This window comes from Budorcas taxicolor, chromosome 14, assembly GCF_023091745.1.
Source record: "Budorcas taxicolor isolate Tak-1 chromosome 14, Takin1.1, whole genome shotgun sequence".
NCBI classification, from domain to species: Eukaryota; Metazoa; Chordata; class Mammalia; order Artiodactyla; family Bovidae; genus Budorcas; species Budorcas taxicolor.
The window spans coordinates 35,308,989-35,323,007 of record NC_068923.1 but is presented as its reverse complement, the minus strand read 5'-3'; the positions used below and the strand labels follow the sequence as shown (position 1 = coordinate 35,323,007).

Below are 14,019 nucleotides of genomic sequence, written 5' to 3'. Positions count from 1 at the left end.
TGGATAGAAAAATGCTAGAACTCAAACCCTGAAAGCAAGTCAGTCTCCTTCGAGTACCTGATTGTTCTGGGAGGGCCACACGCTGGTTCAAACTTACAGTCATTCAAAATGTGTGCTAGACAACCGTTTAAGTTTGTCTCACAGGTGACAGGACTGCCAGGACCGGCTTGACCCAGGGGTGGGTACCGGACCCCACTGGACTCTACTCTCCTGGGAACTGGCAGTGAGAACTTGGAGAGCAGACTCTTCCACAGACCCCTGGGGTCAGGTTCCTGAGCTGCCAGGCTCCTGCCGTTTCCTTTTATCCTCCAGTCAGGTGCAATCTGAACAGGTAGCTGCAAACAAATGTTGAGACTAGACTTATGATATTTAAATCATTCCTCAGTCTGTTTTTGAATAACAGTTCTTGGAATTGTCTCTTATTTGAGAATTGCTGTGTTGCTATGCTCAGTCATGTCTGATTCTTTGTGACCCTATGGATTGTAGCCTGCCAGGTTCCTCTGTCTGTGGGATTCTCCAGGCAAGAATACTGGAGTGCGTTGCTATTTCCTTCTCCAGGGGACCTTCCCGACTCAGGTATTGAACCTGCATCTCCTGCATTGGCAGGCGTATTTTTTACTGCTGAGCCACTAGGAAGCCCTACTTGAGAATAAATCCTGGTGATTATTAATGTTGAAAATTCAGCTTCACATAAGCAAAATATGTTCCTTTGGAAAAACATATTTGATTACATCACTAATGTCAAGTTAAATTACATAGTCTGCAATTTGGGTTTTACTCTTGAATATCTGAATATGTTCCAAGGTTTAAACTATCATCTTTCAAAAGAGTTGCTACATTTTAAATTACTTTCTTCAGTCATTTCAAGTGCAATAATTATAAAGCCATTCTGTAAAGTTTCTAACTCCAGGCTACAATGCCTCCCAGGCTGCAGAGAAGCCCTGTGTGGCTTCTATCACAGCACCCGGGAAGTGAAGACATGTTTTAGAATCCTGAGACACCATGGAATAAGAGGCTTCTTATCTTGTGCCCTGAGTCTGGTGTGATGGGTAAAGACAGGAAGCCCTACAAAGCCATTGATTTTAGAATTACTGTCATTTGTTCATGTGTTCAGAAACTCTAGGTTTACATTCTCAAGAACAAAAGCAAACTCAGGCTAAGTTAGAAAACTACATAATACAATACACTCTTGATTCTCATTCAGAAAAAACTTCAGAGGAGCGAAGAAACCTGTTAAAATGCTGTCTACCTTTGCTAAAACAAGCCACCTGGTGGCACCGGTAGAGACGTTTGCCTCTAAAAATACAACCCAGTGGGAAAACCCAATTTTTTATTTTTGGAGCAGAGCAAGGTTTGCTACAGGGTCCTGCAAGGAGACGTGTTGCTTATGCCCTGCAAAGCTCATGACCTGAGCCCCCAGGAGGGTTTCAGCAAAGCATTTTTAAAAGCCAGGTTGCTGGGAGCAGGTGTTGGGTGGCAGGGTGTGAGATGAGCTGGTGTGCAATTCTCTGATGGGGCTGATGATAATGTCACAGGGGGTGTCCCGGGCTCAGGGCTCACAAGATCAGTCCTTAGGCTCCAGGAGGCCTGGGGCTGTGTGCTCACGGTCCTCAAGTAGTCAACATCTTCCATTTGAAGGAGGGTTTTTATGTCTGTAAAGCAACTCAGGAAATGTGCTGTACGCAGGGAGAAGCTACAGCAGAGGGAAGGACTGAAGGCCTGTCCCTGCTTCCCAAAGCCCCACAGTTGGGGGTTGGGAGGAGGGAGTGTCCTGTTCTGTTAGAATTCCTCTCTTTTCTCTGATACTTCTCAACCTTGAGGAGAACAAAGAAAACCCAATCTTTAATGTAAAACTCTGAAAGACAATTATTTAAGCATTAAAAAAATTGTAAACATGACCAAAACTTTATTTAAAAGTTTTTATCTAAAATGTTGAAGAATAGGACTGACGTGGGTCTTTTTTGTACACTATTATTTTCAGAGTAGAAAAATCTTTACTTCCACTGTGGAGAATGGAGAGGCTGACACTGGGTTTTAGGAAGCAAACAGTTGGCTTTCCCGTGATAGTCCCAGCGGAGGAGAGAATTGCATTTTCCCAGCAGCCTCCCTGATGATAATTAATGGAAAACAGTTAATGACCCAACTCTTTAACCTCAGAGGACTGACTTTTTCAGGTCAATTGAAAAGTACAGATTATAATTGTACATTTTTTAATGCCTGTATTGTGTGTGTGTATATATATATATGTATATTTTAAAGGTATGCATTCTTTTAAAATTGAAATACAGTTGATTTCCAATATAATGTTAGTTTCAGGTGTATAGCAAAGTGATTCAGTTTTGTATATATGTATATATATTCTTTTCAGATTCTTTTCCATTGTAAGTTATTACAAGATATTGAGTAGAGTTCCCTGTGCTAGGTGTGTATTTGTTAATCCCAGACTCCTAATTTATACCCCTTCCCAGAGATTCACTTTGAAATTGAAAATTGATCACTATTTCATTGATTACAGTGAAAGGCATTAACTGGTATCTTAGATGCTTCATCAAGTTAAGATAGAGTCCAGATTAACTATCTAAAACTCTAGGGTGATAACACTACTTGTTTTGACAGGCTGAAAATAGTTTTGCTCTTTTTTTTTTTTTGTAGCACCATGCACCATGTGGCATATTAGTTCCCTAACCAGGGGTTGAACTTGAGCCCCCAGCTTTGGGAGCAAGGAGTCTTAACCACTGGACTGCCAGAGAAGTACCCAACAGTTTTGCTCTTGACAGTGAAAGTCACTCAGTTGTGCCCGACTCTTTGTGACTCTATGCACTGTAGGCCCGGAGAAGGCAATGGCAACCCACTCCAGTATTCTTGCCTGGAAAACCCCATGGACGGAGGAGCCTGGTAGGCTGCAGTCCATGGGGTCATGGGGTTGCAAAGAGTTGGACACGACTGAGCGACTTCACTTTCACTTTTTACTTTCATGCATTGGAGAAGGAAATGGCAACCCACTCCAGTGTTCTTGCCTGGAGAATCCCAGGGACGATGGAGCCTGGTGGGCTGCCTTCTATGGGGTCGCACGGAGTCGGACACGACTGAAGCGACTTAGCAGCAGCAGCAGCAGCAGCACTGTAGGCCACCGGGCTCCTCTGTCTGTGGCATTCTCCAGGCATGAATACTGGAGTGGGTAGCCATTCCCTTTTTTCGGGGATCTTCCCAACCCAGGGATTGAACCTGCATCTCCTGCATTGCAGGGGTATTCTTTACCACTGAGCCACCAGGGAAGATCCCCATAGTTTTGGTCTTAATGCCGCACCACTGACCTGGCTTCTGTGAGCCAAAACTGAGCAGCAGGAGAACTCTTTACACCTTTCCAAGGACAACACCACGCGCTTTGTTATGGTCCCCATAAAAGGAACACAATGTAGCTATGATCACTGAGAACTCAGAGTCCCTGGGTCCGGAGCCTGGGGAACCCTCCTCCTTCTGCTCACCTGGAATCACCTGCAGGGGGCCCCGAGGATTGCTCGCCAAGGATGGAGGATGTAACCACGACAGACTTCCAGATGAGCCTTTCCTTAGGCAAGTTTATGAGCCTCTCAGTTGTTAATTATGACAGAATTCTTTTCAGAGGGCCTTCACAAAGGGAAGAACCAACTCTGTCCTTGGGGAACTCGCTCTTTCACAACTGGAGGCAGGACAGGATAACTTTGTCTTCTGAATACATCGATATAGATGTATATGGTGCTGGATATTGGAAGCCTAATTTCTTTCTTGCTGAGAGATTTTTCCTTTCTTCTTTCTGCTCCCTGCTTTTGCCATAAAAAGCTCCATTGTCTTGGTAGGTACCTTTGGGGGCCTTGGAGTTTATCTCTCTCCTTTCAGTGTGTAATATCTCACAGCAAGGGCTTTGATGGGCTTCTCAAGGGGTCATACACCTGGACCAGGAGAGCACCGAAAAGTCTGCACTCTCAGAGGGACAGCAATTAAAAGGACATGAAAAATAATTTTATGTAGAAAATTTTCTGGTCTAAGCTCTGATCACTTTTATTACTGGGAAAGAATGCATACATGTGTATGCATCTATCTGTACTGACAGATGGATGGGTAGATAACTGCTTACCAGGGTGGCTGTCAAGTTTCCTCTCTCTCACTTTTATCACTAAAAAGAGCACCCGGTCCAGGGAGCACCCCCTCTCCCACTCGGTCTCTGTGCTCTGAGTGGAAGGAAGCAGAAATCCTGGTGGAGAAAAAATAATCCCGATGAAGTCAAGTTCATAAGTGTGTGTCTGTGTGTGTACATGTGTAGGTGGAGAGATGTTAATTTATTTTGTAGTAAATTAGCAGTTTTGTTGGGTTCTTTGGGCAGAATGCACAGATAAATCACTACTGAGGAGGTTGGATTCCAGCCTGGGAAATTATAGCCTGCTTCTAAAGCACAGCCAGAATCTATTGACTTAGTAACGAAGTCAGTGTCAGAAAAACATGGGTTTGAATCACCACTTAGCTGACTGCCCACATGTAACAGTGTTTTTTACAAACATGCTTTCTCATCTCTAAAAAAGGTTTGACCACCTCAGCACTTCTGACCTAACGAAATTGGTTAAGAATCCAAATAAAAAAGAACAGCAAGAAGAACCACAATAGACAACACATTTATGCAACACAAATGAATTGTTATTTTCAGTCTAACCTACCTTTGGAAGGATTTTTTTTACACATTTAATTCTGAAATTATTATAGATTCACTGGAAGTTTCACAAAAGAATGTACACACAGTGGTCCCACACACTCTTCACACAGTTCCACCCAATGGAAACTGCATAAATTGTACAACATCAAAGCCAGGAGACACATTGGTATAATTCTAAGAGCTCATTCAGATTTCATAAGTTTGTATGCACCCGTGTGTGTATGTGTGTGTGGGGGGGAGGGGTTGCCATTTTCTTCTCCAGGGGATCTTCCTGACCCAGGAATGGAACCCACATCTTCTGCATTGGCAGGTGAATTCTTTACCACTGAGTCACCTGGGAAGCCCGACAGGTGAGTGTAGTCCTATGCAATTTTAACACATGAGAAGGTTTGTGTAACCACTGAAATCAAGTGTAGCTTCCTATTGAACCACTGAAATCAAGTACCTTCCTATTGAAAAAGCTTCCCAATGACTTAACAAACAAACAAACAACTTCTCCTTGTGCCAGTTGGTTAAAATAAGATCGGGGAGGAACTTCCTTGGTTGTCCAATGGTTAAAACTCCAGGCTACCAAGGTTCCATTCCTGGTCTGGGAACTTAGATCCCATATGCTGTATGGTGAAGTCAAAAGATAAAACAAAAAACTATGGGGAAAGGACAGATCTAGATAATTAGAATCTGCATATACGTGATTATTATGAGGATATGAGTGAAGGCACAGGCACAGTTTCTAGTGCTGCAGAATCTGGACAGGTCTGCGGTTGTAGAATTTATCAGCATTTACTTCTGAGCTCTGATCATTATTGGTCACAGGCATTAACACATGTCCATCCCCCTCCATACTAAATAGCCTTTTAAGAGGTGCTTCTATTTATAGTTAAGAGGATTGACAGACTTAAACTGTACTTTCTGCAAAGATACACACAACGCTGAGTAGGAAAATGGTTACTCTTCGGGGAAATCACATTGTCTAGTGATAGAAATTCATGCTTAAGAAATTCAGCTAGGCAACTATGACTTTAGAAAAAACACCCTTAGTTCCTAAATGGTCTTTCATGCCTGTATTAGTTTTACCAATTTTTTTTTCCCTCAAGCAATTTTGGTGGAAAGCAATCTATACTTTTTCATTGGTGGTGTTTTAGTCACTCAGTTGTGTTCAACTCTTGCAACCCCATGGACTATAGCCTGCCAGGCTCCTCTGTTGATGGGATTTTCCAGGCAAGAATACTGGAGTGGGTTGCGGGTTCTTTCTCCAGGGGATCTCCCCAACCCAGGGACTGAACCCGGATATCTTATATCTCCTGCATTGCAGGTGGATCCTTTACTGACTGAGCCACAAGGGAAGCCCATTTTTTTTCATTACTATATGGGATATAACTTTTATGTCAGAATATCTAAGCATTGATAGTAGCCATAGAAATCTATGGCTAGGTTTTCTGCTTTTTAAGACATTACTTCCTGAAACAAACAAAATGTAGTCATTTGCTGTTGTAAAGGGAAGCTGTTTAGGTTGGAGAAAACTGGAAGAATCAGGTTGTTATCAAAGTTCTAGTTTTTCTCTTGGGTTTAGTTTGGAAGCCTTTTTGATAAATGTTCAGTAAGGTAAAGTGAGCACTGACACTAAAGCTTGCTTATGGTTTTGTATTCTTTCTGGATAAACCCTTTCCTTGCCAAGAACGGTCACGGACTGGGGAGATGGTCTTACCTTGACATTGTGCGTGGCTGTGGCACATCCTTCATTTTCCACGGTTTGGTGAACATTCACATTATATGCCTCAGCCCACGGCAGAGGCAGAAATCGTATCCGCCTCGATGGTCTGGAGAAATGTTTCTGGTGGCCCTGTTGGTTGTCTTGGGAAAGCCTGGGCATGTTTTTACAATAACGCCTCAATCAAATCCTGTAGCTTGATTTTAACGGTACCAGCCCAGGGTCCACTCTGATTTCTCTTCCTTTGGCTGGTGCTGGGCCATCGCTTAGTCTGCTGAGGGCCTCCCTGTAAAGTCGCATCCCTCGAAGCAAGAGGATTATCTGTGTTGTGGGTCACCAGTTTATCCACAGTCCGTGGGCTCTATTCCAGGATGAGAGTCTAGGTATGTTCTGACTGCCCTCTACAGGTTGCAAGTGAAGTGAAAGTGAAGTTGCTCAGTTGTGTCAGACTCTTTGTGACCCCATGGACTGTAGCCTACCAGGCTCCTCAGCTCTACAGGTAGCAATGTACTCCTAATTCAAATTTAATGCTACATCAAAACTGAAAGAAATGATTCAAGTGATATATTGCTTAGTATATCGTGATAAAGGAAATAAATCATGTGGTAATATTCTGCATTTGTAGTGTGTGATATGCGAAAAATTTGGACTATACTATCGAGAGGCAGAGGAGCCATTTTATCTCAGTCTCTTAAAAGGTCCTTCTAGCAGCAGTCGGCTTTGTGGCTGGAAATGCTTGCTAAACTCATAACCACACTTCACTTCAAAGATTATTACTTTTTATTTATGTCTTGTAGAATTAATTGAGGACTTCCTTGGTGGCTCAGATGGTAAAGAATCCACCTGCAGTGCAGGAGACCTGGGTTTGATTTCTAGGTTGGGAAGATCCCCTGGAGGTGGTCATGGAAAACCACTCCAGTGTTCTTTCTGGAGAATCCCCATGGACAGAGGAACCTAGTGGGCCACTGTCCATGGGGTCACAAAGAGCTGGACGTGACTGAGTGACTAAGCACAGCACAGCACAGAATTAATTGAAGTAATTTCCCTGTGCGATAGTCATCTAACCATGAAGTCAAAACTTGGCTTCTACGTCATACTTCCTTTTTGTAAAGTGCTTTATAAATATCAGATTATTGGACTTTTCCTGGTGGTCCAGTGGTTACGTCTCTGCGCTTCCATTGCAGGGGGCCTGGGTTTGATCCTTGGTCAAAGGTATCTAAGGCCCAGGTAGCTTCTGCTGGGTCTGGAGGAGTACAGAAGTAAGTACCCCAGGTATGCATTGCTGGGGACTATGAACTGAAAAAACTTCCTTTCAAAACATAGTCCCAGGCCCCCAAAATGGATATATAAAACTAACATAAGTTGGACCACACATCATGTTAAAAAATTAACTCGAAATCAATCATAGACCCAAGTTTAAGAGTTAAGATTATAAAACTTTTAAAAGGAAACTTAGGAGAAAATATTTGTAATCTCAGATGAGGCAAAGCCTTCTTAGACATGATACCAAAAAGCACAAGTGACAAAAAAAAAAAAAAACAGGCAAACTGGATTTCATCAAAATGAAAACCTTTTGTTTTTCAAAGGACATCATCAAAAGAGTGAAAAGACACCCACAAAATAGAGTAAAATATGGCAAATCATAAATACATAATAAGGGACTTATATCGAGAATATATAAAGAGCTCTTAAAAAAAAAACTAGAAATGGGTGAATTACGTAAACAGATGTTTCTCAGAAGAAGACAGGCAAATGGCCAAAAAGCATATGAAAAGATGCTCAACATCTTTGACTTCCATGTCAAAATCACCAACGAGATACCAGTAGATAGGCTTTAATCAAAAAGACAATGACAAGCTTTAGTGAGGATGTCAAGCACTGGCACCCTCACACACTGCTGGGGTGAATGTAAAGTGATACCTTCCCTTTGGAAAACAGGGTTATCATTCAGTGTAGCAGTTCCCTTGTAGATAGCCGCTGAAGCCAGAGAAGGGAAACATGTTTACCAAACACTTGCATGCAAGTGTCCAGTACTGTAAATCAACCCACATGCCCATCAACTAGTGAAAGATAGACAAAGGTATACCCGCACAATGGAATATTTATTCAGCTGTAAAAAGGAATGAAGTACTGATATGTACTGACACACGAATGAGCCCTGAACATATACGAAGTGAGAGAAGCCAATCTCTAAAGATCACGTATTGTATAATGCCCCTCCTAAAATGTCCAGAATCGGCCACTCCTTAGATACATAAAGTAGAGGGGCGGCTGCCTTGGGCAAGAGGGTTTGGGGAGAGATGGAGAATGATGGCTAAAGAGTAAGAGGTTTCTCTTTGGGGCGATGAGAATGTTATAACACTGACTGCAGTGATGGTTGCCCAACTCTGAGAATACAGTAAAAATCTGACATTTGGGATCTATGTCTCAGCATATGCTTCATAACTGAGACTCGTTTTAAGAACGCCTGATTCACTGAATTGTCAAATCCAAGTGAAAGTTAACCGATTTCAAAGCTCTAAATTAACACTTTCGGAATGACGGTTACGATAAATGATCAATAAACTTTGGCCCCGCTCTCCGCCTCTGGTGCCCCCGGCCCTGTCCCGGGGAGCGCCGGTGTCGGGGTGGGGAGAATCCCTGCTTGCCTCGTAGACCGGCGCTCCGCGAGCCGTTTTGGGCCCTCCCGGCTTCCGCCTTCCGCGCGGTCACGTGCCCCGACTCACGTGACCGGCGCTCCTGTCATTCCGCCGCTGCCGCTCCGGCTTCCTCCAGCCTGTGCCGCCCTCAACGTCTCCTCGGTGCGGGACCGCTCCCGCCGCCGCCGCCCAGGCCTCCGGACCGGGAGGACCCCCGACTCGGCTGTGACTCTGCTCCCGGACCGTCGCGTCCTCCTGCCTCCTTTGGGTGCGTCGGGGGGTCCCGCGGTTCGCGGGGTGAGGCTGCTCTCGGGTCGTTCCGGCTGCGGCCCCGGCTCTGCGAGCCTGCGGTTTCCCCGCGTCCCTGCCGCGCGCTGGCTTCCTCCTCTGCCCAGGCGCCCCCGGCCCTCCTCCAGCCCCGGGTTCCCAAGTGTCTTTCCTTCCCGGTCTCAGCGGCGTTTGCGGAACCGCAGAGCCTCCCCCGCAGGGAAGGGCAGGATAGAGCGTGGACCGGCGAGAGGTGCTTTCCCCGGGTCGGGGCGGCGGCTGTGGCCGGCGCGGGGTTCGGGTTGTTCAGGGCCTAGGTGACCGCCCGCCCGCAGGCACCGTCGCCCGCCGCGGGAGGGCCAGCCGAGGCTGGGCCCGCTCGATTCCGCGGTCCCAGTTTGGCCCGAGCGGAGCCTGTTTATACTTGGGCCCGGCCGGTCCGCAGTGCCTCTGTTTGTTTAGACAGCAAATCCTCAGATGTAGAGATCCCTTCCAGACTGACTTAAGGTCGTTGGGACCCTGGAGAAGAATTTGGGTTGTGGTTTTAGCTTGTTTTTGGTCATAACTATCTGTGAGCTTTTATTTTGTAAACTGGATCTTGTATTTTGTGTCGTGATACAATCAGGCTTAAGCTTTTATCTTTAAGTTTAGGAGTCAATTACTTAAAAGCCCATTATTGTGCATTCATATCATCAGATCAGTCTCCCATTGTTGACTGAGCCTAAAATGTAATCTCAATACAAATTATCTCAATATTGATTTTGAAACTGCTGTTAATTTTGATTGAAAAAAGAAAGCTCTGCCTTCAAAGATGTTACATTCCCACTTTGAATCTCTTAATTTGATTAACGTTATCAAAAGACATGTAGGTTTTTCATATGTCACTTTAAAATGGTACTTAGTAAATGTAGAGAAAATAGTTGGTTCTATCTATATTATGCAAGTTCTTATTTTTAAGTTGATCACAACCGTGTATCGGAGAAAGCAATGGCACCCCACTCCAGTACTCTTGCCTGGAAAATCCTATGGATGGAGGAGCCTGGTGGGCTGCAGTCCATGGGGTCGAACAGAGTCAGACAGGACTGAAGTGACTTAGCAGCAGCAGCAGCAACTATATAGATTTAAAATACTTTATCTTGTATGCCTATTCTAGTAAGTATGATTTCTGAATTTAATATCTTATGAAAGTGAAAGTTGCTCAATCCTATCTGACTTTTTGTGACCCCATGGACTATACAGTCCATGGAATCCTCTAGGCTAGAATACTGGGGTGGGTAGCCTTTCCCTTCTCCAGGGCATCTTCCCAACCCAGGGATAAAACCCAGGTCTTGCGTATTGCAGGTGGATTCTTTACCATCTGAGCCACAAGGGAAGCCCAATATCTTATGATTACTTTTAAAATGTTACTGCGGTATTAGTGCCAACAAATGGAAAACATTTCCTGGAAAAGTGAAAACCTATAGAGAACACTTTTATGGAGTAGTGCATAACTGGACAAGATTTGAAATATAATGATGTTAATGTGCAGGCTTTTTAATGTTTGTGATGAATGCTCCTAGAGATTATGGTGATAATGATGCTATTGATGATAATAGTAGCAGTTGTTAAAAAACAATCACACCTTGTATTCTGGTTTTGCCTTGCATGCAAATTGAAGATCGGTAGAACAGTCAAGATCATAAGTTTAGATGACCAAGATGGATATCCGGGGCGCTGTGGATGCTGCTGTTCCCACCAACATCATTGCCGCCAAGGCTGCGGAAGTCCGTGCGAACAAAGTGAACTGGCAGTCCTACCTCCAGTAAGTGCTGGTTCGCTGTGAATCAGGGCTGTCACGCGCCTGTGCTTTGGCCTTCTTCATGGTCATGCTTCTGTGAGAGGAACACTGGAAAAAGCCCAACAAATATGGAAGAAAACACTTCCTCCTTAGAACTGTTAGCTGTCACCAGCTTAGTGTGATGGAAACAGCTTGGGGCTCCAGTGGGTAGGCTGTGCTGCTCACAGTGCTTAAAAAAATTTTTTTTATTAAAAATATAAGTACTTATTTTTGGCTGCGCTTGGTCTTTATCGCTTTGCTTGGGCTTTCTCCTGTTGCGTCCAGCAGGGGCTACTCTAGTTGCAGTGCACCGGCTTCTCATTGCAGTGGCTTCTCTTGTTATGGAACATGGGCTGTAGAGTGTGAGGGCTCAGAAGATGTGGGTGCACGGACTTAGCTGCCTCACGTCATGTGGGATCTTCCTGGGCCAGGGATCGAACTGGTGTCCCCTGCATTGGCAGGTGGATTCTTTATCACTGGATCATCAGGGAAGCCTCTCATAAAGGTTTTAATTTGTCAACTGACTTAAAAAGGACTTTTGTTAAAAGCCTTTGCCTAGGTGTTAGGTAGAACTGCCTTTTAGATTCATAGTCTGACCAGGTGAAAGGAGTAAATGTGTAGTCAGATGTGTGCTTGACAGAACTTCAGGGTCAGAGGGGCGTGGAGGAGGGTGGAATTGAAAGCAGGAAGCCCACTGGGCTGTGGCCATGGGGCTGAGCCACCCCCGAGGGGCATAGAGGAAGGTGTGATTGGAAGCCAGAAGCCTGCTGTGCTGTGGCCATGGGATTGAGCCCCCCGAGAGGCAGGTAAGTAGGGAGCAGAGTGAGGTCAGGAGGAAGAATTGTCAGGACTGCCTGACTGGGCTGGCTGTCACAGAAGGGGCCAGAGCTGCTGACCTGTTGGGTTGGCTTGGGTGGGGACAGGCTGAGACCTGGCTAGTGCCCAGAGGTGGTATTTTATCGAGTTTTGGGGAACCAGGCCTGTGCTGACCACCTCATGTGAATTGTTTCATCTTCAGTCCAGCCCTTTAAAGACAATGTGGTTCTTGTTCGCATCTTGTGGGTCAGTGAACTCAGATCCTGGGAGCCCCTGACCAGGAGGTGGTGCAGCTAAACTCTGAAGACAGGTCTGTGGGTGCTGGGCCTGGGGTCAGTGCTCGCAGAGAGAGGAGAGAGGCAAGCATTCTGTATCACTAGCTCATAGGGACCCTTCAGTCCTTACTGAACAGAAATCTCATTCTCTCTTTCTAGGGGGCAGATGATTTCTTCTGAAGACTGCGAGTTCATTCAAAGATTTGAGATGAAAAGAAGTCCTGAGGAGAAGCAGGAGATGCTTCAGACTGAAGGCAGTCAGGTGATCGGTACAGAGAGCAGACCACGAGCCCTGCCCTGGGTTGTTAGACATTCTAGAGATTTTCTCAGTGATTCTTTGACATTCCTCTTAAGCAGATGTCATAGTTTTACTAAAAATTCTCTTTTGTTGGAAGACATTTGAGTGATTTCTAGTTTTCTTTGTTAATTTTGGAAAAACTGTCATACTGAGTGTGTATATGTTCCTCCATCCTTTCCAGCATTTTCTAAAACTTTTGTTTTTTTTGAAATAGGGTGCATTCCTGGCGTGGAAATTGCTGTTTCAAAGTATACAGTATTTTCAAAGTTGCTTAACTTTTTTTTTTTGTTTGTTAAGAAAATTCTTTGTCTACTTTGTATTCTCACTAGAACAACATCTAACTCTGCCACCCATCAGAATTTCTGAATTGGGGCCCTGAAGGGCTGAAGGATCTGGTGCACAGGCTAGCCCAAATGTACAATCCTGGGAAGTGTGGGAGGAGGCATGTTATGAGTGCCAGTCTTGTTGAATTCTAGAGCGATCGTGACTCAGTTATTAAATTGTAGGATGGAAACTTCTGATTGCAGCACCTGAACTGAATTCCTGTACTTTTGCTGTTTTGGTATTCTGCTTCCTCATAAATGCATAAGCCTTCCCAAAAGACCAAAAAAAACCCAAACATCAAAACAAAAATTTAAAATTAGATTGTCTGTATAACTTTTTCTTTATGGTATCAAGTGTTGATGATGGCTAGGTTTATCTATTTTAAAATAGTAAACATTTGACATGATTAGAAATTATAAAAAATCTGATGTGAGTATGGCCCTCCTGTACTTGGTCACATATGTGTGAAAGGATGCATTTTCTATAATTGCATCCTCATTTAGGCAAGAGAATAATATTTTACTGAAATTCCATTAGAGCATTGTGTCTGCAGTTGAAAACAGTGATTAATGTTCATGTCCTCTTTTTTTTTTTTTTTTTTAGTGTGCTAAGACATTTATAAATCTGATGACTCATATTTCCAAAGAGCAGACAGTTCAGTACATACTCACCCTGGTGGATGATACGCTGCAGGTGGGTGTCTTCCTCAGCAGACATGTTCTGTCCTTACCTTGTGTTTTCCCAGGAGTAGCATTTCTGTAAGGTTTCACTTAAGCACTTGTTTGCTTTCAGGGTGTGACGGTGTGTTTTTCTTCACAGTGGGAGTTGTCATTTGCTTATCATGGTGAAGACGGGGCTGTCCCCACACTGGCTGTTGTGGTTTTCAGGATTTTGGGGGACTGGTGTGTCTTTTTTCCACATTTCCTCTGAGTTCTGTGCTGAACACGGCAGTGCTTGATGTACCCCCACAGGCCTTCTGGATGCTCTGCGTACTCACAGATGACACGGCTTCTTCTCCTTCAGTCTTTCTACAGATTTCAGCGTCCTTGTGTCCTGGACCAGTGCCGGGTACTGGGAGCTCAGTGCTGACTGTAGGCAAGGTGTTTGCCCTCAGAAGCACGGTGTGTTTGGAGAACATTTTGCTCATCATTTGGGACCTTTCCAGTGGCTTACAGTTTCTATTTAGTGCTCT

The 14,019-nt window shown here is 44.4% G+C and overlaps 2 protein-coding genes across 3 annotated transcripts in view; one reads left to right on the top strand and one right to left on the bottom strand.

Moving 5' to 3' along the window:
- Window positions 1–6,554, bottom strand: part of RGS20 (regulator of G protein signaling 20) — a 47,991-nt gene extending 41,437 nt beyond the window's left edge. Inside the window, exon 1 of the mRNA XM_052651700.1 lies at window positions 6,390–6,554. Within this exon, the coding sequence (XP_052507660.1) occupies window positions 6,390–6,554 (165 nt within the window). The remainder of the gene's footprint in view (window positions 1–6,389) is intronic.
- Window positions 6,555–9,162: 2,608 nt separating this feature from the next.
- The window catches only part of ATP6V1H (ATPase H+ transporting V1 subunit H), a 46,410-nt gene continuing 41,553 nt past the window's right edge, over window positions 9,163–14,019 (top strand). For both annotated transcript variants that reach the window (XM_052651562.1, XM_052651561.1), the window contains exons 1-4: window positions 9,163–9,299; window positions 10,956–11,099; window positions 12,365–12,467; window positions 13,431–13,520. In XM_052651562.1, coding sequence (XP_052507522.1) covers window positions 10,987–11,099; window positions 12,365–12,467; window positions 13,431–13,520 — 306 coding nt within the window. In that variant the 5' untranslated portion in view covers window positions 9,163–9,299; window positions 10,956–10,986. The remainder of the gene's footprint in view (window positions 9,300–10,955; window positions 11,100–12,364; window positions 12,468–13,430; window positions 13,521–14,019) is intronic.